Source organism: Thamnophis elegans, chromosome 8 (genome assembly GCF_009769535.1).
Source record: "Thamnophis elegans isolate rThaEle1 chromosome 8, rThaEle1.pri, whole genome shotgun sequence".
Taxonomy (NCBI): Eukaryota; Metazoa; Chordata; class Lepidosauria; order Squamata; family Colubridae; genus Thamnophis; species Thamnophis elegans.
In genome coordinates, this window is record NC_045548.1 from 29,912,438 (window position 1) to 29,935,751 (window position 23,314).

The 23,314-nt window shown below is 38.6% G+C and overlaps 1 protein-coding gene across 1 annotated transcript in view; it reads left to right on the top strand.

The window, feature by feature from the left end:
• The window catches only part of LAMA3 (laminin subunit alpha 3), a 160,140-nt gene that overhangs the window by 60,473 nt on the left and 76,353 nt on the right, over positions 1 to 23,314 (top strand). The window contains 21 exon segments of the mRNA XM_032222910.1: positions 1,280 to 1,422; positions 2,027 to 2,127; positions 2,236 to 2,389; positions 4,389 to 4,549; positions 5,642 to 5,750; positions 7,681 to 7,772; positions 8,341 to 8,512; positions 10,792 to 10,918; positions 11,011 to 11,150; positions 13,813 to 13,928; positions 14,086 to 14,252; positions 14,255 to 14,296; positions 14,778 to 14,982; positions 17,332 to 17,476; positions 19,675 to 19,815; positions 20,725 to 20,842; positions 20,845 to 20,888; positions 21,304 to 21,341; positions 21,343 to 21,374; positions 21,377 to 21,402; positions 22,192 to 22,275. Coding sequence (XP_032078801.1) covers positions 1,280 to 1,422; positions 2,027 to 2,127; positions 2,236 to 2,389; positions 4,389 to 4,549; positions 5,642 to 5,750; positions 7,681 to 7,772; positions 8,341 to 8,512; positions 10,792 to 10,918; positions 11,011 to 11,150; positions 13,813 to 13,928; positions 14,086 to 14,252; positions 14,255 to 14,296; positions 14,778 to 14,982; positions 17,332 to 17,476; positions 19,675 to 19,815; positions 20,725 to 20,842; positions 20,845 to 20,888; positions 21,304 to 21,341; positions 21,343 to 21,374; positions 21,377 to 21,402; positions 22,192 to 22,275 — 2,357 coding nt within the window.

Sequence of the window (23,314 nt, forward strand, 5' to 3'; positions counted from 1 at the left end):
CCAGCTCCTATGTAGCAAACTATGCTATTTGACAGGGATTAGAACTTGAAATACTGGTGCTTTGTCTGAGAGGTTAATAGAATGTGAATGGTACATATACTGAACTTTGGTTGGATGAGTATTTCTCAATTTGATAACTTTAAGATGTGTGGATTTCAACTCCCAGAATTCCCTAGTCAGCTTGTTTGAGAAACATTAGACTAGATGAATTATACATCTTTAAAGCTGTAGATTATGAGTGCTATTAGGAGACAGGTACAGTTGACCGACATTTTGTACTGCTGATAACTTTTTTGAGCATTCATTTACTGGAAGATTTAAGTTGGTTGCCATGAAGTAGATCAAGTTTGCATTTGATGAACTTCATGGCTAAATTTAGGATTCTTTTTGCTTGAATGAAGGTACCATAAGCAGCAAACATTTTTGAATTTATTTACCTGAGAATAAAATAACTGTCTCCATGTTCTCGTCTAACTTGGTTTCCTCATTTTATTGTCCAACTCTGTTTCTTGCATCCCAATTGCCTACTTATTTCACACAACAGTCATATAGAAACAAACCAAGATTTTATCTGTAAGGAGAAACTAACTGAAGGTGCTGAGTTCAGATGTCACAGGAAACTCCAGCTTTAATAAGGCAAAATATGAGCTCCAAAGCTGGGTATAGCGGGAACATGGACACATGGTTTGTTCTGTTGTTCTAAATCACACTTCATTTATCTAGGATCATTGCATTAGAATCAGCCTGCAAATTCTCCAAGGAATGGTGTCCATGCTGGCAGATCATGTATGAAAATGTACTTGAGTCCTTTCCTTAGCCCATTCTGTGGCTGACTGTCTAATTTGAATTAAGTAATGTTATTGTAAACGACACGGTGGTTCAGTGGCTAAGACACTAAGGTTGTTGATCAGAAAGGTCGGCAGTTCAGTGGTTTGAATTCCTAGCACCACATAATGGAGTGAGCTCTCATGACTTGTCCCAGCTTCTGCAACGTAGCTGTTCGAAAGCATGTAAAAATGCAAGTAGAAAAATAGGAACCACTTTTGGTGGGAAGGTAACAGTGTTCCGTGCACCTTCAGCATTTATTCATACTGGCCACATGACCACAGAGACGTTTTTGGACAGTGCTGGCTCTTCGACTTTGAAACGGAGATGAGCACTGCCTCCTAAAGTCAGGAACAACTAGCACATATGTGCTAGGAGAACCTTTATCTTTACCTAATGTTATTGTTGGATGAATAATACTCAATAAATTATTAATTTGATTGTTTTTCATCAGGGACTCATCAGAGCAAAGACATGTTCTTCCCACTCAGTAGAGAGCCAACTTTTGTAACTGTTCCAGGGAAAGGTTTTGCAGATTCATTTTTATTGGGACCTGGAACTTGGATATTTAAAATCAGGGCAGAGGGCGTCCTTCTGGTAAGAAGAAGATCTATCACAATAATATTTATATTTTCGGAAACTAATTCTCTGCTAGAGTACTCACAAACAAATAAAAGAGAAATGTCTATTCAGAAAATTAAATCTCACACTGGTGTAAAGAATGAGTCAGACACCTTCTTCAAGCACTAGTAGTAGAATCTGACTTATCCTTGAGATTCATCCCTATAAAGGCAGTAGGAATCTGATGGATATGTTGAATATAGAATTGTGCTTTTCAACCACAATTGCACATAGGATTATTTGGAAATTTGTTTCAATATGGGTAGACTACATATAGATTGATAACTGTTATGTGACATGTGAATTATATTATTAATCTTGAATGGACTTTAGCCTGAACCTTGCTTGCAAATCTTTATTATAACCGTCTCTAAATTGAGTATTCTCAGAGATGTGGACTTTTTATTCCCAGTTTCCCAGCCAACATCTCTGTTATTGAGAATTCTCGAAATTGAAGTTCACATCTCTGCAGAATGCACAGGCTGGAGAAATCTGGTTTATTAAGTAATTTTGTTGAAACGTTCATGTAAACATTAATGGCTATTAATATGCTTAAGCTGGTATTATTCTGTCACTTTAGGATTACCTCGTCCTCTTACCTCGTGACTACTATGAAGCATCCATCTTGCAATTTCCTGTTGTACAGCCTTGCACATATTCAGGATATGTCACAACAGATAAGTTAGTATCTCAGGAACATTAATGGATCTTTTATTATGAATCTCTAAAATTTATGATGATGATCCAGTTAAACACTTTCTGTTTTTTTTTTTTTTTTTTTTTTTCAAGTTGTTTGCAGTATGAAAACTTGCCAGTGAACAAATATCGCTGTGTTTTTGGTACAGAGGTAACATTTTTCTTGCATGGGGGAGAATACCAAAAAACAACTTTCCAACAGCCAACAATCAAACATCCAGTGATGTCTCATATTAGTGGTCAGGAGGTAAGATATCCTTATAGAATGAAATTGGTTACATAGTGCCTACAGTATTTCCTGACAGTCTGTGTAATAGAACACACCAAAGAGGATATACAGTATATTGTGTAAAAATACTGTAGAGATAGTTCTTGCTTCCTCCAGTGTGTGTGTGTGTGTGTTTGTGTGTGTATGCGTGTGTGTGTGTGTGTGTGTGACAGGCAGTGGTGGATTCTTACTGGTTCAGACCAGTTTGGCCGAACCGGTAGTGGTTTCACAGCCTGGGTTGCTGGGACTGTAAACCACTTAGAGAGGGCTGTAAAGCACCGTGAAGCTGTATATAAGTCTAAGTGCTATTGCTATATAACCATCCTCCTCAAAACAGGGCATGATAAAATGTAGCATCTGTGTCTCTTTCCTCTGAATGCTTAAGGGTTGTTACCCCTCCAAGGTAAATCAGATAGGAAACACAATTAGATGAACTAATTCTATTTTATTGTAAGGCTACATCAGCAGAATCTTGCAAGTCTAGACGTACAAACTTCCCACCACAACTTATAACTGCTTGATCAATTAGGGCGGGTCCTTCCTATGTTTCTTTTCCTGACTGTTAAGCCACGCAGGCTCCTGCATCTCTTGTCTGATTGTTTCCTAGGCAAAATCTCTTCCCCTTATTTCCCAAGGTCATCCACACATTCCATTACAATTGTATACCATTCTGATAGTGTACTTGTTTGCCTATATGTTTGTCACAGCATGTACCAGATTGATACATTTTTTGTTTTATTCATCTTCTTTCTGGATCCACGTGTTCACTGGTCATTTTAAGGGGGTTTTGTGGCGGCTCTCCCAAAGCTATGGCCAACAATGAGCTTATTTTATGATTGCCATTGTAGATGTGAATAATTGTGAAATACTTTTTTACTAGAAGTCAGACTGATGTGGTAGCCCTACCGCTACCTGTTTATGCGTCAGGATACTCCTACCACTCTGCCTCTCTTTCTCTAGGCAGGTTGGTGAACCAGTGGATGTAGCCATCTACCGTCTTTGATTTTATGACTCATGTAAGCCTTAGAGGCTTTCTGAAATACTGTATAAAAATGACACTGGATGCTAGAATTTTCTTTTACAGCACTGTACTAAAAATCTAATTTAAGAAAAAAAACAGGTAGGGTAGAGTGACTGGTTAATGCCACAAGAAATAACTGCAAGGACATAGACACCATCTTGGAAGCTAAATGTATAGGGCCATGATGGCGAACCTAAGGTGGCATGTAGAGCCTTCTCTGTGGGCATGCTAGCTATCGACCCAACTCAGCTCCACCGCGTATCCACACATGCCTCCCGCCAGCCAGCTGGTCTTTGGGTCTGTGCCAAGCATGCATGGGTGGGGGGTGCATGCAGGGGATGGGTTTTTGCTTGCATTCCATTTTGGGACCTCACACAGCACTTCTGCGCCCCGGTTTGGCTTCCTGGTTGATGCAGGAGGCCTTCCAGGCTCAAAACAGGGTGTGGGCGTGTCGCGTGAGGCCCCTGTGCCCTATTTTGGCTTGTAAAGCCTCCTGAACCAACCTGGAAGCCAACAATGGGCAAGGGGGGGGTGTAAGAGCCCATGCGGGAAGATCAGAGGGGGTTGCATGTGCATGCACGTGCATGCATGGGGGATCATGCACGAATGCGCAGGGGTGGGGCACACATGGGAGTGTCACATGCACATGAGCAGGGCAGGATGGGTGGGGGGGTCACACAGATGCATTGTATTATGGGTGTGGGTGCGTTATCATGTGCACATGCACGCTTTTGGCACGTGATGACAAAAAAGGTAGCCATCACTGGTATAGGGAAAGTATTAACCTTGGAGAATGGAAAAGAAAATAGGTATTATTTTCCTAGCAAAAAAGCATTTACAGGTTTACTTCCCTATGATGTTACTCTGCTTTAAAAACCTAAGTGGTTATTTAGTGCATGAAGTAGCCACCCCTCCATTATTCTTATAACATCCATGCATGATTTGAATCTTCTTTAGGTGAATCTACAGATCAAATTGAAGGTTCCACAAGTTGGCCGCTATGTAATCATCTTTGAGTATGTCACGGATCATGATCTAATGTATGTTGGTAATATAAAGACTGAGAGCATTGGACAAGAGATGGAGGCTAAAATTAATATATATAGCTGCAAATATAGGTGAGAAAAGTGTAATAAGTTTATGTTTTGGGCTTTTGTCATCTAAATATACCTGTCTTTTCTCCTTCTTTCCTAGGGTTCTTAGTTTCCAATGCATTCCTTTTCTTTATCTCCTTTATTTTACCTGATAAAAATAGTACTCTAAATAATATGTATATTTTTCAGGCTCAATTCTTTGCCTCTGCTTTCAAGAAAACAGTTGTAGTTTCTTTCTCATGCAATTAGACACATAATGTTAATTAAGATGATTTTTTCCTTGTATAATTGAAATGTGGATGATATGTAAAAACTTAAAATCATTCCTGTTACACTGAAAAGAATATAGAAATAGTTTTAAAATATTAAATATCCTCAGCAAATTTAAGCTAAGAAAGGGCAGAAGCTGTTTCAGATTCTACTTCTTGATATTAATATTATTATGTTTGCATCCCGCCTAGGGGGATGAATTCCAGAGGAATGAAAGGCATTTTGATTGCTATTTCTATTGTTGAACTATAGCAATAATGTAAGCGTTTCTTTCTATGATCATTCATGAAGACTGGGAAATGAAACCAACAGTGGAATTATGGGCAGCTGTATGAAAGCATAAATTGGGTTTTTTTTTTAATCCTATATTCCTGGACCAGCACATCTTTTTCATTAGGTTTTGAACACACATCTTCAGCACGTTTTTATACCATGGATTTAGTTACTAGACTCCTATTGTATCCCACACAGTCCTAAAATCTGTCCACCCTGGTTGTGACTCTTGTTCAAATCAATCTCGTGTTAACATTTTTGTCATGTTTTGGAAAGGCATGTATTTGTAGAATAGTCTTAGATACTAACTGTTTCACAGACCTACCGTAGAAGAACAAGCTGAGTGGTGAACTGAAATCCGTAATGTGCATGTATTGATTGAAAGCAGTGGTTTTTTAAAAAAAAAAATCACTCTGGGCTTCTTTATTTAATTTAAAATCGACATTTAATTCATGCATTTGGTGATAGATTCATAGAGAAGAAGTTCAAGACAGAAAAAAGACAAAAAAAACCTTCTTTGGAATTAGAGAATATTAGGACTTATTTACTAACTACTTTTAAAACCTATTCCAGCTTCCAGTGTCGCAGTGTTGTGATCGATGATATGGCTCGTATTGCAGTTTTTGACCTTTTGGCTGATACAACATTACATCTCAGATCATCAGCTATAGATTTTCTACTGGTGAGTTTCTTATATTTTCATAAACAGAATATCAAGAAATTATGTAACTACTTTATATAGGAAATATAGGATGCTATCTTATTCCAGCTCAATCAATTATCCTTCTGCTCTATATATGTGTTTTGGTGTCCCTCATAGCTTTATGCAGTTGTCATGATTCTATCTAACTTTTCTCCCTTCTCCCTTGCTGCCTGTCCATCTCCTTTTATATCCTTCTGTCCATCAATGGTCTTGTTCCCACCCCCAAATCCAGTTTTTCTATACTTCCAGCCCAAGACCCTTCCCTTTTCCTCCCATTTTTACTTCTTATTAGCATTACTACAGGAGACTGAATTCAGAAGAAGTGTAATGAAAATATACATGTAAAAATACCTGTATATGACTGTATGTGTGAATATTGTATTTTGTCTGTGCAGGAGAGAATATAGTCTTTGTTTAGTAATTAATTCCTTGGTGACTGAAGTTACAACAATACTGAATAAGAACTTGCAACTAAGCCTTGTCGTTATGGCTGTTGTATTGTCTTTGTGGTCACATTATTGCAATTCAGGTGCTTAGCAACCAGCTTGCAATTATCCCATGGCAGTGTCTTACAGTCATGTGATCACCATTTGCAACCTCCACTGCCAATTTCCAACAAGTGAGTGGGGAAGCTGGCAGGAGTCATAAATGATGATCACATGATGTCACACTTAACAATCATGTGGGATTCACCTAACAATGGCAAATGGAACTGCTGGAACTGCTTTTGTAAGTCAATGCAGTAATAACAAAGCTGAAAGGGACCTTGGAAGTCTTCTAGTCCAACCCTCTCCTCAAACTGGAGACAAGATATCATACTTTACAGCTGCATTGCTTAGCAATGGGGTTTCCGGTCCTAGTCACTATCATTAGCTGAGTACTTCCAATATAGGTATATGATTGTGTATATGTGTTTTTATGAATGCAGAAGACAACTCAAGAGGAATTAGTTAGTTTGCAATAGTGGTGGATATCTGTAGCTCAGGTGTAAGATGAGGGTGAAAGTTCATCCTCCAAGGTTGTAGGTTGGTTTCCGAACATTTCATTACCAGACAGTTACCAGATAACATCTTCTGTGTCAGTGTTCTTCTGTTGATAAGGGCCTCAGGCATAGGTGTGTCAAGTGAGGGTCTTGAGATGGGTCAGGTGTGAGTCATCAATGAATCTTGTGATGGGTCTTGTGATAAGGAAATTACATCAGGTCATTTAGTTAGTTTTAGATCCTCACTTGATCATGAAATTTGGGTAGCTTTGGGCCAGTTCTCTCTCTCAGTTTACCTAGAGGAAATCCCCACATGAACCACCTTTCTCAGAAGAAAGCTGTAAATGCATGGTTTTTCTGGAACCACACAGTACACTAGATAAAACAATCACTTCTCTACAGATTCCTGTCTGAAAGGTTCAAATATGGTAGTTTTTAATTTTAAGACCTTTACTGCCACCTTTTGGTATATGAAGATTTAATCTTTCTGCGTCTTCCTTCTCTCCTTAATAAAAGCAAATGAGCTGTTTAAGACAATTCTTCTCATTCTTGTACCATATCCATCATCGGACATTGGCAATCATGTTGACGATCCTATTTTTATAAACAGCCGCACGAAAAAGTGCTGCTGAGTTTAAGACAATACAGTGAGTAAATGTTGGCCAAGTTAATCCCATGTAATGAGCTCCTCTCTATACACCATGCTGCATTCATTCACACTCACACACCCTTCTAAATACAAAAATACTGTAGCGCAAAACTTTATGCCAACAAGTCCTGTGCTCACAAATCTCACACTGTGTTAGCTTTTAGCTAGAAAGCTTTCTTATCCTTACTTTTTCTAGAAGCATAAATAGTTTAAATAATATGCATCCCCATTTTCACATTGGGAAAAAAGTTAACAGATACATTGTCTTTCTTGCCTAGCATAAAATTTGCATTATTCCAATTGAGGATTTTTCTCTGGACTATGTGGAACCTCAAGTTTATTGCATTGCAACATATATCCATGGTTCAAGGTAAAATACTTCCTTCTCTTTTGCTTCCCACAGAAGTGAACTTTAAGACTAAGTAATGTTAATATTCTCAGTTTGCTCAGCATTTTGGGAGTATTTACAATGCATCGTAACATTGCACATCGTGCAACATAGCTATCACTCCATTACTCTAATATAAGAAACCTTGATAAGACACACTTATTTGATCTTAAGACTTTCCAAGGATACTGATACTTTCCTCTAGATAAATTATGTCATTTTGTCTATCAAAGGATTCATGTCCAAAAAATAATTTTGCTATTTGAGTCATCATATGGTATACCCTTTGGTTGTGTCCTAAATGTAGACTATACAGTTGAACTTGAGTTAATCCAATTTTCCTGATTCACACAACACACTGAACTGGCAACTAACTATGTTGAAAGGATTAGCACAACATGCTAAGGTAAATGTTGTTCAATTTGATTGTTGTGGGAACACAGTTATTGACTTCACAGTCTAAAATATGAGACATATTTTATTCTGTTCGAAGAACTTTTTTGAAATATGCCATATTTGACATTTATTTGGCATTCTTCTTTCTTTAAAGTGCCTCCTGTGTACCATCGCAATATGAAAAGCCTCTTGAAGCGGTAGTTTTGGATGCTCACAGAAACAGCGAAGTTGTAGAAGGGGCAAGATATGTGGTCTCCTGGGATTCATTGAGTTCTCCTTTATCATCTCTTCACTCAGCTAATGGTGTGACTCTGTCTTCCTCACAGGTAATTTACATTTTACATTAAAACAAGGGTGGGTTGCTGCCAGTGTTACTGCCCATTCGCAACCCACATGCAATGTGCACATGTATGCACCAGATGTGCATGCGTGCCAGATGCATGCTGCACACCTGTGCGCAGTTCAATGTAGAACAATTTGCACTGAACTGCGCACCCACAGCCACTAAAATCCAAGGTGGCGGCAGCCAAGCAGCAGCGAGGGGACTTTAAGCCCATTGGTTTGTAAATATTAATCTTACTTGTTATGGAGTTGAAGGCCTGAAATTCTTTGAGTACTTCCCTCAGTTGATTTGCAAGAAGCTGACATCTTGAGAAGCTGAGCTACTGACAGATTCCATATGGATATTCATTTTGTCACCAGAGGGTGGAGATGAATACGTCATAATTTTCTATAACTGTTCCAATTCTGTGGTGAATTTCTACTTATATCATTAGAAAGTCTTTGTTTGCTTGTTTGTTTATTAAATTTATTTGCCACCCATCTCATTTTGAAGTGTGTATGGGCAGCTTACAGCATTAAAAGCCGTAAAACAATGATAAATATTTCAAAATTGATAAAAATATAGTTACAATCAAAGACAAAAATTATTGTTAAAAGATGGGGAGATAAGGAGCAGGATGTATGTGTGGGATCTGGGATTTCCTCTTAAGTTATCAACCACCTCCAGTGTGATGCTTTCCTGCTGGGACCCCAAGCCCATCTGGCAGAGCCAAGTCTTCAGGGCCTTATGGAAAGTTAGAAGGATGAGAGACGATCTCTCCCCAGGGGCTAAGATGTTCCAAAGGGCAGGAGCCACCGCAGAGACGGTCTTCTCTTGGATCCCGCCAGCTAAAAATCCTTGATTCAGAAAGGGGCCTGAAGCTGCCTTTTCTGCCAGTATGGTTGGGGCATGCTAGTCCTATTGGGATGAGATGGTTCCTCAAGTATCCTGAATCCATGCCATGCAGGGCTTTAAAGTTAATAACCAACACCTTGATTTGTACCTGGAAGCAAACCAGCAATCAATGCAGCTCATGGAGCAGTGAGGTAGCATGGGCTACCATAGAGGCCCCAAGAACTGTCCAGGCCACTGCTCTGTGCTAATTGAAGCTTCCAAATGCCCTTCAAAGGGAGCCCCATGTAAAGTGCATTGCAGTAATCCAAATGTGAAATGACCAGGGTTTGAATGACTGAATGTAGGGACTCCCAATCCAGGAAAGGCCACAACTAAGTGCATAACACAAAGTTCTTCAAAATCTCTCCTAGCCGTGACTTCCACTAACTCTTTAAGCAGGAATCACATCTCCGGGAGACCCCTAAGTTGCAGACTGGGACTATCTGGGGTAGTGCACCCCATCCGGAATTAAGGTAGTTAAACTCCTGGATCTTGAAACTCCATGCACCCAAAGCCATTCAATCTTGCCAAGGTTCAGCCAAAGTATGTTGTTCCCCCATCCAGGTCCCCCACAACTTCCAGGCACAGAGATAGGGCAGCAACAGCATTTCTTGGATCACTGTGGTGGAAATGATACATCAGCCACTCATGGTGAATGATCCCAGACATTAGCTTCATGTAGATGTTAAACAAGAGTGGAGAGAATACTGAGCCATGAGGCATGTCATAAAAAATCAGCCATAGGCTGGACCTTTCACTCTTTATCAATGCTGATTGAGCCATAAGAAGAGCAGAAGAAAAAGGCACCATGCTGAAATTTCAGAGGGTGGAAAAAAAGACTATAATCTTCTGTCAATAATATTGCTTAGTTTATAATAAAATTTTACTGTGAACCACACTATATCAAATTTCTGTAAAATGTCAACCATGTTTAGAGTAGCTAGAGGAAGAAGTTTGACATGGAGCAAAGAATGGAGCTTTACCAGCAATCTGAAAATGCTCTATATTGGTGTTTGATAGATTACTTTTATTTACAATATGAGCTTCTATAGTCTTGTAGAGAATTGTAAAAAGAAGATTAGTGAATTGTTATTAGGATTTTTCCTTCACGAGCTGCAACTGCTTGAAGTCATTTACAGTTTCTAAAAATAGCCGAAGTACCATACAGTTGAAATATCACACTTGATGAGCAGCTTATTTTATTTCTGTTCCATTTTGCTGAGAAAGAGAGAGTTCAAACAAAAGTGGGTCAATTTTTTTATTAAAGTTATCAAATATCTTTCACTTCATTTTAATATTAAATCAGGGAAACATTAGTTTGCAAACATAATGGTCAGTGTTCACTTTGTGATGACCAATATATTAATTTCCACATATTTATGTTGACAGAACCAAATTACTCTGAATGGAAGAGTCCCACATATAGGCCAATATGTGTTTATCATACATTTTTATCAGCCGGAAAATCCAACATTTCCAGTGCAAGTATTAGTGGATGGAGGACAACTTTGGTCAGGTAACCTAGACTTAACAGTGTTTTAGATTTTTTTCAGACATTTGAGTTTTCATAGATTAAATGTGTCCTCATCCCACTTCTACCTGTTCTAGGTTCTTACAATGCTTCATTTTGTCCACATACTTCTGGATGTCGAAGTCTGGTAATGTCTGAAAATCATATTGAATTTGATATCCTTAAACATGACGTCTCGGTCACCTTGACAATTCCCAATGAAAGAACAATGGTATTGGTAAGTTTTAAAACTGCTTAATTTTTAATTGAGATAGAGACTATCCAATTACATTTACTTATGCTATGGTAAGCTAAAGCTTCCACTGGCCTTCCATATTTTGCCAAATGTGTAAAACTGCAATTAAGAGTCCCTAATCATGATAGCTAGTAGTGGTGATAGCAGCAAGAGACTTGTAAATCCACATAACTGGAGGGTCCTGAGTTAGAGAAAAATGATTTGGGCTATTGCACTATGTTGCACAAAGTATGGCCTTTGAAAATTTCTCAAAACTATATTTTGTTCAATCCATGCAGGGGTAGGTTCTGGCTGCTGCTACTGCCAGTTTGCTCAGAGATGTGCTGTGCAGTACTAAAAAAATTGCTTCTTTGCATGCGCAGAAGCAAAAAACAAGATGGCGGCCTATGGCGCTGCCAAGAGAACCGGTTCGGGGGCATGGCAAGCCAAGTTACTACCTACTCGGTAGGAACCTACCTCTGAATCCATGTATATACTACTAAAACTTTCATGTCTGTTTGATTGTTTGTAGCCTTCAATTAGATGATTTTGGAAAGTAAAGGGCAAGAATTATTAAACCAAAGTAACTCAAATGGGTTGACTTACAGAATACTGCGACCCATGACTCCTGTGGGAATGAAATTTGGGGAAGTTGTTGCCACTTGAACATCATAGCGTACTGCTGTGATTATTGTGGCCATGTGATCTTCATTTTCAACATTCCCTGAAAGTTTTCCATAAATCAATGGGGAAGCCAGAAGGAACTAATGTGATTGCTCACACTCTCTTGCCACTTTCCCACTAAGTTTTTGCTTATGGAAGGCTTGCAGAGAGAAAGACAAAGGACAACATGACAAAGAAGGTTGTCTTCACTACCATGCATTCTTTGCCAGTCCCTCAATGTTTGCATCTTACTGGATACTAGCTCATCTCTTGCTTCCTCCCTCACCTGGCAGCAATCATTTACCTGCCTGCTGGGGAAGGAAGGAAGGAAGGAAGGAAGGAAGGAAGGAAGGAAGGAAGGAAGGTTTTCTGAAACTCCCTACCAGCTTCCCACAAGGAAAGTCGTTGGAAAAGGAAATTGGAAGTTGCTTTCCCCCCCACAATGCTTTTTTGTCAGTGGTCATTCTTTTCTCTATTTATGTAAAGAAATATTTCGAAAACAATGACCATACATGTCATAGGTGTCTAATTATCATTAAGCTGCTAATCAGGGTTAGATTGCTAATAACACATTTTGCTAGTTGCCAAAAGCACCACTTGTTTCTAGTAGTTTTCAAAAACAATTCAAAATGGTGGTATGTATTTGGACTTAGATATATATTGGAGGGGACTGTGGTGACATTAACTGTGGTTAAAGATGCTGAGCTTGTCAGCTGACAGCCTGGGTTTGAGACCCAAGTCCTGCAAATGGGACAAGTTTCAGTTTGAAAGCATGCAAATGCAAGTAGATAATTTGGTATCACTTCAGTGGGATGGAAACCACCATTCTGTGCACCTTTGGTGTATGGCCATACTGGCCACCTAACAATGGAAATGTCTTTGGACAATGCTGACTCCTTTGGCTAAGAAATGGAGATGAGCACTTCCCCCTAGAATCGGACATAACTGGACAGGAGAAACCTTTATATTTACCTTTATACATCAGAGAGGTCGTCTTTTCATTGCCCTGTCAGCTCCAGTTGCATGTGAGCATTGGCCAGTTGATTTTTGCCATTGATTTTTGGCTGTTTTTCGCCTTCTGGAGGCTTCAGGGAAGCCCGCTGAAGCCTGCGGAGGGAGAAAAACAGTCCAGTGGGCAACCTGGAAGTCTATTCCAAAACTTCCGGTTTCCATGTTGTGGTGTTTTTCACCCTCACCAGGCTCCTAGAAAGCCTCTGGAGCCTGAGGAGGGTGAATAATGTGTGCATGTGCAGGGGGCATGGCACAGGCAGGCATTAAATTATGGGGGTGGGCAAGCTTGTGTAATAGCGCATACACATGCTTTTGGCACCTGAAGTGAAGAAGGTTTGCCATCACTGCTATATGCTCTTTCAGAGATCCTGCTCAGAATAACACTACTTCTGGGCAGACATTTCTCGTTTGTGCTGTTCTTCACCCACTCTTTGACATTGATTTTTTTCATTTCTTTCACAAAAATCTTGAAATCATTAATTGTCTTTGTACCACCCCAAAATACCACCCTGATAATATATACTCACTGCATTCTTGGTTTCTAAAGTGACCATCTGAAAAGTGTGCTTTATTGATTGGAACACAATTTTCTGTGTGCAGAAATTATGTACTATTCACAGAAGAGAAGGGAAGCAATTTCATTCCTCTTTCAAGATTTGCTTTGGGGTAGAGACTTCTTAATACTGAAGGGGTCTAGGGAGCTGTAAGAATAAGAGAGACTAAGGCAAGCCCCATTTAGGAATGGACATTCCTTCAATTCATAATTATACAACTGTTTAATCTAATGATGTAAACATATAGAATTGTTTTAAATAAATGAATATTAATAAGTATTTTGCGTTTAAAAAAAAAAATCTTTTTATACTTAGGTGCAATGCAAGTACTTTTCACACATGTGTGCACAACCTTAAAATGCATGGAAACTGTCTGGAAACTCGACATCAATACTTTAACTTTCTAAAATATGCAATTTAATTTTATCATTTTAAAGGAGCATATCCTGGTTGTTCCAGCACATAGCTACAGCTACACACTTCTTCATAAAGACAGTGTGATTCGTTCAACAGATTTCATCAGCCAGTGTGGTGGAAACAGTTTTCACATTGTGTAAGTCACAAAATATATATAAAAAGAAAAATGGATTATGGATTATACTAAAAGCATACTAAATAAACACATATTATAGAAATATAAATGAAAGTGGGCAAAACCTTTTAAATAGTGGAACTCAAATGTGCTTTCCTTCTATCCTTCTGTTTAACAGTCCTGGCAATTCCTCAGAATTTTGTCAAAATTCAGCTCGATCACTTGTGGCTGCTTTTAATGACGGGGCATTGCCATGCAATTGTCACAGAAAGGGTGCTACCAGCGCTACTTGCAACCCTGATGGGGGACAGTGTAACTGCAGACCACACGTCATTGGTCAAAAGTGTACCAGTGTCAGACAGGTTACTATGGATTTCCATTCTGCAAACGTAAGTAGCCATTCCACATGGGAGAGGTTACCCACTTTTTGGAATATTGCCCAAGAACCAAATATTTTATTTTGTTTTTGATTTCCTTCTCAATTTAAGGATTTTGCTCAGAGTTATTAATTGAAAACTTCCTGCTTTGTTTGGATGTAAAAACTAGTCAAGAAGGATGTTTGGATGTGGAAAATATTCCTTCATATCTCAGCTTCTTAAACTGAGATGTGATCATCCAGATATTATCGAGTATTTGAGATTCATCTCTAATGTATTATTTCTTGCTCAGTTTTGCAGTTATTTACATAACATTGTAGAGGGAGCCATGTAATGATTACTATTGGTTGAGCATACGTATGCTCAGATCAATTTTTTCAAAGAATTTTGGAACAAGACGAAATAGGTTCTAGTGGATTTTTCCTCCAACAAGAGCAATGTATGTAATTCAAATATTCTTTGAATATGAAATAATTTGTATTCTTGTTCCCAGCTTGCAACTGTGGAAGTCGTCTTTGTGATGATATCACTGGGAAATGTATTTGTCCCCCACAAACTGTTAAGCCTAGATGTGAAGTGTGTGTGAGGTTGCACTTTGGATACCATCCACTTACTGGCTGTGAAAAGTGCAATTGCTCAAGTAAAGGCGTTATCAGTGCTATGAATTCTGAATGTAATAAAATTGATGGACAGTGCAGGTATGTAAGTATTTCTATGATGGAATGATTTGTTTGTTTGTTTTGTTTTACACAGTAGGGTGTGGTAGCTAAATTTTAGACTGCAGAAGTCACTAATTACTCTGAGTCAATCCCTTATTCTCAGGGACATGATTAATAGCTGATTCTGTCTTTCATCTATGCAGCTAGGTATGTTTCTGTCTATACATACATTCACCCTAGCTCAGTGATTCTCAGTCTTAACATGTCTGGACTTTCAATGCCTGGAATCCTTCACCATGCTGGCTAGAGAATTCTGGGAGTTGATGTCCAGATATCTTAAACTAGCCAAGATTGAGAAACACTCCATTACCTGTATTCTTCTACTTACTGACAAAATATATGTGCTTTAACATATTGCTATAATCCTGTATAAAAAGAATTGGATGGCTCTTATCCTAAAGCTGACAGTGTTCCATAAGCAGTGACCTTTTTAAAATAGGATGCTCCATGATGACCCAATTACTTCAGATAAGCGAATTAGTATTCTGTACTAATTAGTAATTATTTATAATTATAGAAAAATTTACTCGGACAAGATTCTGTTTTAAACTGAACCGTTTGTTTATTGAATGTAATGAGTAATCTGTGAACATTGTGTTTTGAGGGTTACTGCTGTGTGTTTATCTTAAACTATCCTTGATTTCCAGAGCCATTCTAGTATTTTTTTTTAGCCCATCAATATTCTTGATCATTTTGATTGTTTTATGGTTAAGCTGACAATTGATTTTCTCTGAGATAATGTATTTGGAAAGGATACAATACAATAGCAGAGTTGGTAGGGACCTTAGAGGTCTTCTAGTCCAACCCCCTGCCTAGGCAGGAAACCCTACACCACTTCAGACAAATGGCTATCCAACATCTTCTTAAAGACTTCCAGTGTTGGGGCATTCACAACTTCTGGAGGCAAGCCATTGCAATGATTAATTGTTCTAACTGTCAGGAAATTTCTCCTCAGTTCTAAGTTGCTTCTCTCCTTGATTAGTTTCCACCCATTGCTTCTTCCCTCAGGTGCTTTGGATAATAGTTTGACTCCCTCTTCTTTGTGGCAACCCCTGAGATATTGGAACACTGCTATCACGTCTCCCCTAGTTCTTCTTTTCATTAAACTAGACATACCCAGTTCCTGCAACATTCCTCTTATGTTTTAGCCTCTAGTCCCCTAATCATCTTTGTTGCTCTTCTCTGCACTCTTTCCAGAGTCTCCACATCTTTTTACATCGTGGCAACCAAAACTGAATGTAGTATTCCAAGTGTGGCCTTACTAAGGCATTATAAAGTGGTATTAACACTTCATGTGATCTTGATTCTATCCCTCTGTTTATGCAGCCTAGAAATGTATTGGGCTTTTTTGGCAGCTGCTGAACACTGCTGGCTCATATTTAAATGGTTGTCCACTAGGAATCCAAGATCCCTTTCACAGTTACTACTGTTGAGCAAGGTACCACCTATACTGTACCTGTGCATTTCGTTTTTCTTGCCTAAATGTAGAACCTTACTTTTTTTCACTATTGGATTTCATTTTGTTAGATAGTGTCCAATGTTCAAGTTTGTCAAGATCCTTCTGTACCTTAAGTCTATCTTCTGGAGTGTGGACTATTCCTGCCATCTTGTTGTCATCTGCAAATTTGATGAGTTCCACATTTATCCCCACATCCAAATCATTGATGAAGATGTTGAAGAGTACTGGGCTTAAAACAGAGCCTTGGGGTACACCACTGCATACTTCCCTCCATGTAGATGCAGTTCCATTGAGGACTACATGTTGAGTGTGGCTGGTCAGCCAGTTACGAATCCATCTGTGGTGATGCTGTCTAACCACATTTTTCTACTTTATCTAGTAGTAGGTTATGGTCTACTCTATCAAATGCCTTGCTGAAGGAGGTGGTGTACTTATCTATTCCAATGTCATTTTCCAGCCCACCTAATTATGTAATATCTAATTCAGTGTTAACTCAGGCCTGAAATCTTTATGTTCCTAAGTTATAATATTTTATTTTTGTTGCATCGAAATTTACCATCCAGTATGCCTTTATGCTTTTCACTTTCAAATGATTTAGAATATTTCTATTTAAGTCTTTTGATGCAAAAAAAAAAAAAGATAAATCAGAGATCTCTAGCATCATATCTGTTTTTGGTCTTTGGCCTAAAAAGTAAAAGGAAATTTGCTAGCTACTGGAAAAGAAATGCAAATGTCATGTTTTTAAGGAATGAAGATCCACTCAGCATCTGGGGCAGGTTTTTTTTTTATAGCCTTAATTCTAGCCCTGCATCTAATACTCTATCACATGAAATCAGTTTTGTACACTATTCTTTGTTTTGTTGTTCAAGATGTCGCTCAGGAATAGCAGGGCGTCAGTGTGATCGTTGTGCTCCTGGATCTTATGGTTTTCCCAACTGTAAACCTTGTAAATGTAACAGAGGAGGAACAGAACCAGACATCTGCAATCCACAAACAGGAATTTGTCTCTGTAAGGTCAGGTGCTTTGACATTTCAAAATTTGTGTGATTATTTATGTGTCCTTCCTTATTCAGCTGTAAATAATTCTCATTCTCATAATTACTTTAAAAAATAAATCTACCTAGACATGTGTCTCTGAAAGTTTTAGTACATTGGATTGTATAGATCTTTAATTAGGTGATGACACACATGACAAAATGGTTGATTTTGAGCACAGATTGCATCTCAATTCCTCAACTGCATTTAATAGGAATACTATTAAGAAAAGGTTGAATGGGTTTATTTATAAATTATCTGTTATTGAAAACAAACAGTGACATGTGGTGAGGTTTATGGCTGGTGAGGCAAATGGGCAAAAGCCGCCCTATGTCTGCCGCCCTATGTCTGCCAAAGCCCTGGTGCTGTGTCCGCCATACAGGTGGACGCATCCCGCTCTATGGCAGACACAGCGCCAGGGCTTCGGCGGGGCTTTCGGAAAGCCCCACCAAGCCCTGGCACGGCTTTACGAAAGCCCCGCTGAAGCCCCACCACTGTGTCTGCCGTACAGGCAGGATGCATCCCGCTCTATGGCAGACACAGCGGCAGGGCTTTAAAGTCCCGGTGCTGTGTCCTCCATACAGGCGGGACGCATCCCACTCTATGGCAGACATAGCGGCAGGGCTTTAAAGCACCGGTGCTGTGTCTGCCATACAGGTGGGACGCGTCCCGCTCTATGGTGTACACAGCGGCTGGGCTTTAAGCCCCAGCACTGTGTCCGCCATAGAGGAAAAACTTCCTTAGACCAACAGAAGATTTTAAAAGCAGAGAGGACCTATGGAAAGCTTCAAAGAATCCATGCTGGATGGAACCAAAGCCACCCTGCCGCCCTGCCGCCCTGCCGCTAGAGGCAAAAGCCACCCTGCCGCTATGTCCAAAAGCCCTGCCGGCCACTATGTCCCACATAAAAAATAAAATGCCAGCCCACGCGCCAGCAGAGGTGGGTAAACACACACACACACACACACAAATTACTTACAATAATACAATTACTTACAAATTACATTAATTTTGAATTCCTCCTCCTCCATCCTACCCACATACCTTTTCCAGCTGTTTCACAGAGGATTTCAACTCTACTCTTGTTTGCCATGATGAAAATGTAAAAATGTAAAAGGAAAAAGGCAAGAGCTGCTGAGGTCAGGCTGGGTTAGCTGCTGCCAGAGTCCCCAATGGATGACTCTGCTTAACTGTTTAAAAAAAGCCTCTAAAAAAGTGCCCTCTACAGGAGGAGGAGAGAGAACCACGTGCTTCATCTACATAAGGAATTTTTTGGCTTTTAACCCTTGCTTAGCTCTGCTTGAGTGATCATAAAGATAGACTAAATGAGGCATATGGTTCTCTCGCCTCCTCCTGTAGAGCAGTTGCAACAGTTACAGCTATCTCAATGGAAAACAAATTGCTGTAACTGTTGCAATATGATCATAATCAAAGCAAAAGGCTGAAGTGTGCATTGACACAAATGCTGTGGTATTGTTAATGTGCTGTGCTGCGTTTTGTGAACATGTGAGGTGGGTAGGCTTCTTCACAGCAGTCTTTATAGTCTACATTTTTACTAACAATGCGGGAAGGCTTTTTAAATTTTCTCATTAATTGATTGATCTGTCCTTTTTGAACTAAAGATAGGAGGGGAATGTAATTACCCACTTTCATAATTTTCCAAAATTCTTAATTCAAAAAGCATTTCACAGTGTATATAAATATGTCTCTTGAGAAATATATTACTGGTAGAAGAGCTTATTTATATGCAAATGTGTATTTTAAAATAATAGGACAATACGTAGGATAATATGGAAACAGAAAAGAATAGAAGCATTCATGCCAATCAGAAATAGACTTTTGGTTTCTTATGGTTCGATCAAAAATATTGGGTACATTCAGTGTGAATCATTTAGTCCCACAGCAATAAAATTTGTGTCAGCAGACTTCAAGATGTCTGTATGGAAGGCCCCTTATTTAAACTGACAGTTGCATAATGGTTGTGGCAATGGCTGTTATCTAGTGAAGAGACTTAAAAAATTTCCTTGCGAAAGAGATAATTTTAGTATCATCTGTACTATTGAGTATTGAAAGACCATGGAGAAACTGCTTTTGAACATTTACAGCTATTTTTTCCTCTCTTTTACTGCAAATTTTTAAGTGGAAACATTTAATGGTTTATTCCAACTGACTTACAGGAGAATGTTGAAGGGGCGCAATGTGACATGTGCCGTTCAGGATCGTTTTATCTGGACCCTGCTAATCCCAAAGGTTGTACTACTTGCTTTTGCTTTGGAGCCACCAATATTTGCCACAGTACAAATAGACGTAGAGTCAAGGTATGCAATGCTACATATATTTTTCCCCTTTGGAGATCAGATAGATGAGCTAGCCAAATATCTGTGATTGGAGTTTTGCTTTGCATGTTAAAAGCAATGATTGATTGAGGCTGAAATGAGCACCAGACCTCTGAATATAGGGTAGTCAGGGGACTGAACTGGCTGCACACAAATCAGTAGTGGCTTTCCAGATGCTAAAACTGTTCATTCTAAGAAACAAATTTACAAGAGTATTACTTTTAACCTTTTAAAAAAAGGAATGACAGTCATTACTACTTTTCTGTTTTCTGTCTTTGTTCTGAGAATTTTAAGATGCATTTTCTCCTTTCCTGTGTCTTTTCGTCATTGCTGTTCCTTTTAAAGTCATTTCCATGCTGCTGAGTTTAAAGCTATTGGGTTTTTTTCTTTAGCTTTCAGCAGGTTTTTGCAAAAACAGGTTGCCTTGTTTGTTTGCCATGAACAGAAGTGTTAATGTCTGTCACAGTTGCAATGCCCAAATTGTATTTCTTTTCTCAGAGACCAATGTCTCTCGGGAAATTTTCCTGCTTCTTCAGAAAAGCACCTCACTTGTAAATCAGGACAGTCGACTTTCCAGCATTTACTCGATGTTGCTGGGTAACTTGCAGAAGGAGTTAGTGAAATGCATCCATGTGACTAATTAGTATGCTCTGTGCCACTGCATTATGATACAACTTGTGTCTTGATGAGTGGACAATTTCCCTTCTGTGATGTTGGAAGCAGATTTTACCATAGGTAAATTTTACACAGCCAGTATTTTATAATGGCAAGAAAAACTTTTGTTTGTGGTAGGAATCAGAAAGCCTCCATCTTGCAAATTAACTTTTGTGTTGTGGGAAACCTTAGTTTAAAAGCAAAAACTTTTTGTGTCTCTCCTCTGTTTACTATTAGCTCACCGACATGAGAAACTGGCATCTGGAAGCAGTGGGTATGAGTATGAGTATTCCTACAACTTTCAATCCTATTAGCAACAGTGTTGTTGCTGATGTCCAAGAATTACCTCCTCTTCTGTACAATTATATTGGGTTGCACCATCATCTTACTTGGGGAATAAGGTATATGATCTTTTCTGTAATATCTGTTAAAATTGTCCCATTATCAGCTCCAAATACTATTTTCTCTTATCTTTTTATTTTATTTATAAAAGCCAAATGCAGACTGGGCTCCAATGTGGAAGATTGTAAAGCATCATTTATGAATTATAACAGCTGGATCATACAATATGCTAAGCCAAAACCAAACAAATTATAGTATCACTTAGAACAAAGTGAATTCAGGCAAATTTGTGAATTTCTAGCAAGTGACACTCTGGTACATCAATAAACAGATTTTTAATCACAAAGGTTTTTTTTTAATTTTCTTGACCTCTCTGTACCAATATGGGAAATGCGGTTTGAAGATAGTGTGAAGAATAAATATTATTTAAAGTATAAAAACCAATTTCTGTATTTCCTGTAATTTTTTATTTAGCTTTCTTCATATGGAGGATATTTAAGCTATCAGTTAAATCCTTGGTTTACCTAGTGAAGGCATGGCTCTCTTGGAAAAAGACCAGATGTACAACTAATTGTAAGTCAAATAATGTATATAAATATGTATGCATCATCTTAGTTTTAAAAGTGTTTACCCTTTACCACTCATTTTCTGGGCTTACATGGTGCTTACTGCACAGCCACAATGTGAAGATATGAAAGTCTGAGAAGTCTTTATTTGAATATGCCATTTTGATAACTCTTGTACCTTAAGTTCTACTAACTATCAGGAAAATGCCTTTTTTTAAGAGGACATGTCTTATGATATATGGTTATCTCAACAACCCCACTATAGTGGCAGTCTAACAATGTTCTTGTCCTACTTTTCTGGTTTCTTTGACCACAGGTCTTGGCATATTAATACTCTTTGATGCCTCATTAATGAGCTTTCTTATGATAGCCCTGTGGTCAAGGCTAGTGTCTGATGGGCTCCTACAGGCTATTTATGCTGTTCAAAATCCCTTCCTTATATTGGCACTGCCCTCCATGGCGTTTTTAGCTGGGCTGTAAGAGACACTGGACATGGAGTTTCCATGAGGGACATACAGTATAAGCCTAGTGTTGTTCCCCAAGTGCTGTTTAGGACCATTATCCAGGTTATTTAAATGCATTGATTGGTTGATGGATGGATTGATTGATTATGCATGACCATGACAATTGGTCCTTAGCCTGGTCTTTCAAGTCTCCCATCAGTGCACCCATCATTGCTGTAACTGATTCAATCTATGTTGTCTCTTCTGTTTCCCCCTCTGTTTCTCATGAAGCATGGTAATTGGTACATAAGTACAATATTGTACTTACATTGGATTTCAACTATTTTCCACAGGGACAGGAGATGAAAATATCCTATATAGATCCTAATAATCCTTTGCCAGACAAGCTGTATTATGGATCAGTCCAATTAGTTGAGGTAAGAATAATGTTAACTCACTTTGATAAGTTATGTTATCAAATCTTTGCCTATTTGATCCAGATCAGAAAAAGCAAACATAAACGTTCCTGCTCTAAGAATAATTTCCAAGACTGCAGTTCTGAGTATTCCATTGTCTATTGGAGAAAAAAAGCTTATAATCATGTATTAATTGTGCAGCAAATATTTTTGCACATGGTACATAATTAATCTCTCTATATGTGAGAATAATTTCTGTTATAATTAATGTTCTAATTGAGAATGGCGTATTATTCAGTAAATAATTGAGAATATTTCTCAGTGGGAAATAAAACTACAGGTGGATCCCTAGTCTTCATGTTCTATAGAAGAAGGTAGCAAGTTTATACTTTGAATGCAGCAAGGGAGAACAGCAAATTTAATCAGCATTTGGAAAGAGGGACAGCATCCTTGGTGCAATAGGTATTTGGGAATCTCGTGGAGGATTACCAGATGTGCTGCATACTTGCTTGAGTCCTTTGCCTCCCACTTGCTTTGTTTCTATGTTATAATAATCAAAGGTTTTAGAGACACATATTTACCTAGTGCTAAATCTCTTATTTATGAAAAATTGCCTGTTTTGCTACCATAGGTATTCTCATGTCAGAAGACTTCTGGGGAATATTTCTGGAAGCCAGATTGTAAAGATAACTTGTTTGGGTTACTATGTGGATATATTTCTTCCTTCAAAACACAGAACAGCAGCATCAGATTATTCTGGCATCCAGTAATTCTGTAATGTGGTACAATAATGTGTTGCATTGCTGTTAAGCAACTACTTGCACTAGTTGCCTGAAATAGTCAAACTCAGTTCTTGGTTGATTCATGTTTAGACTTGAAAAATAAAGATATTTGGCATCCTACTCTACATTCAATTACAGATGTACTTGAAGATTGAGGCCATTCCAAACTGACATTTTGATGTATGAGGCTGAGTAAGCATTAGAACTAAACATAGGAATTGAATCTTGTTCTAAAGCAGTCTAACAAATGCCTTTGATTTTGGTTAAAGTGGGAGTGA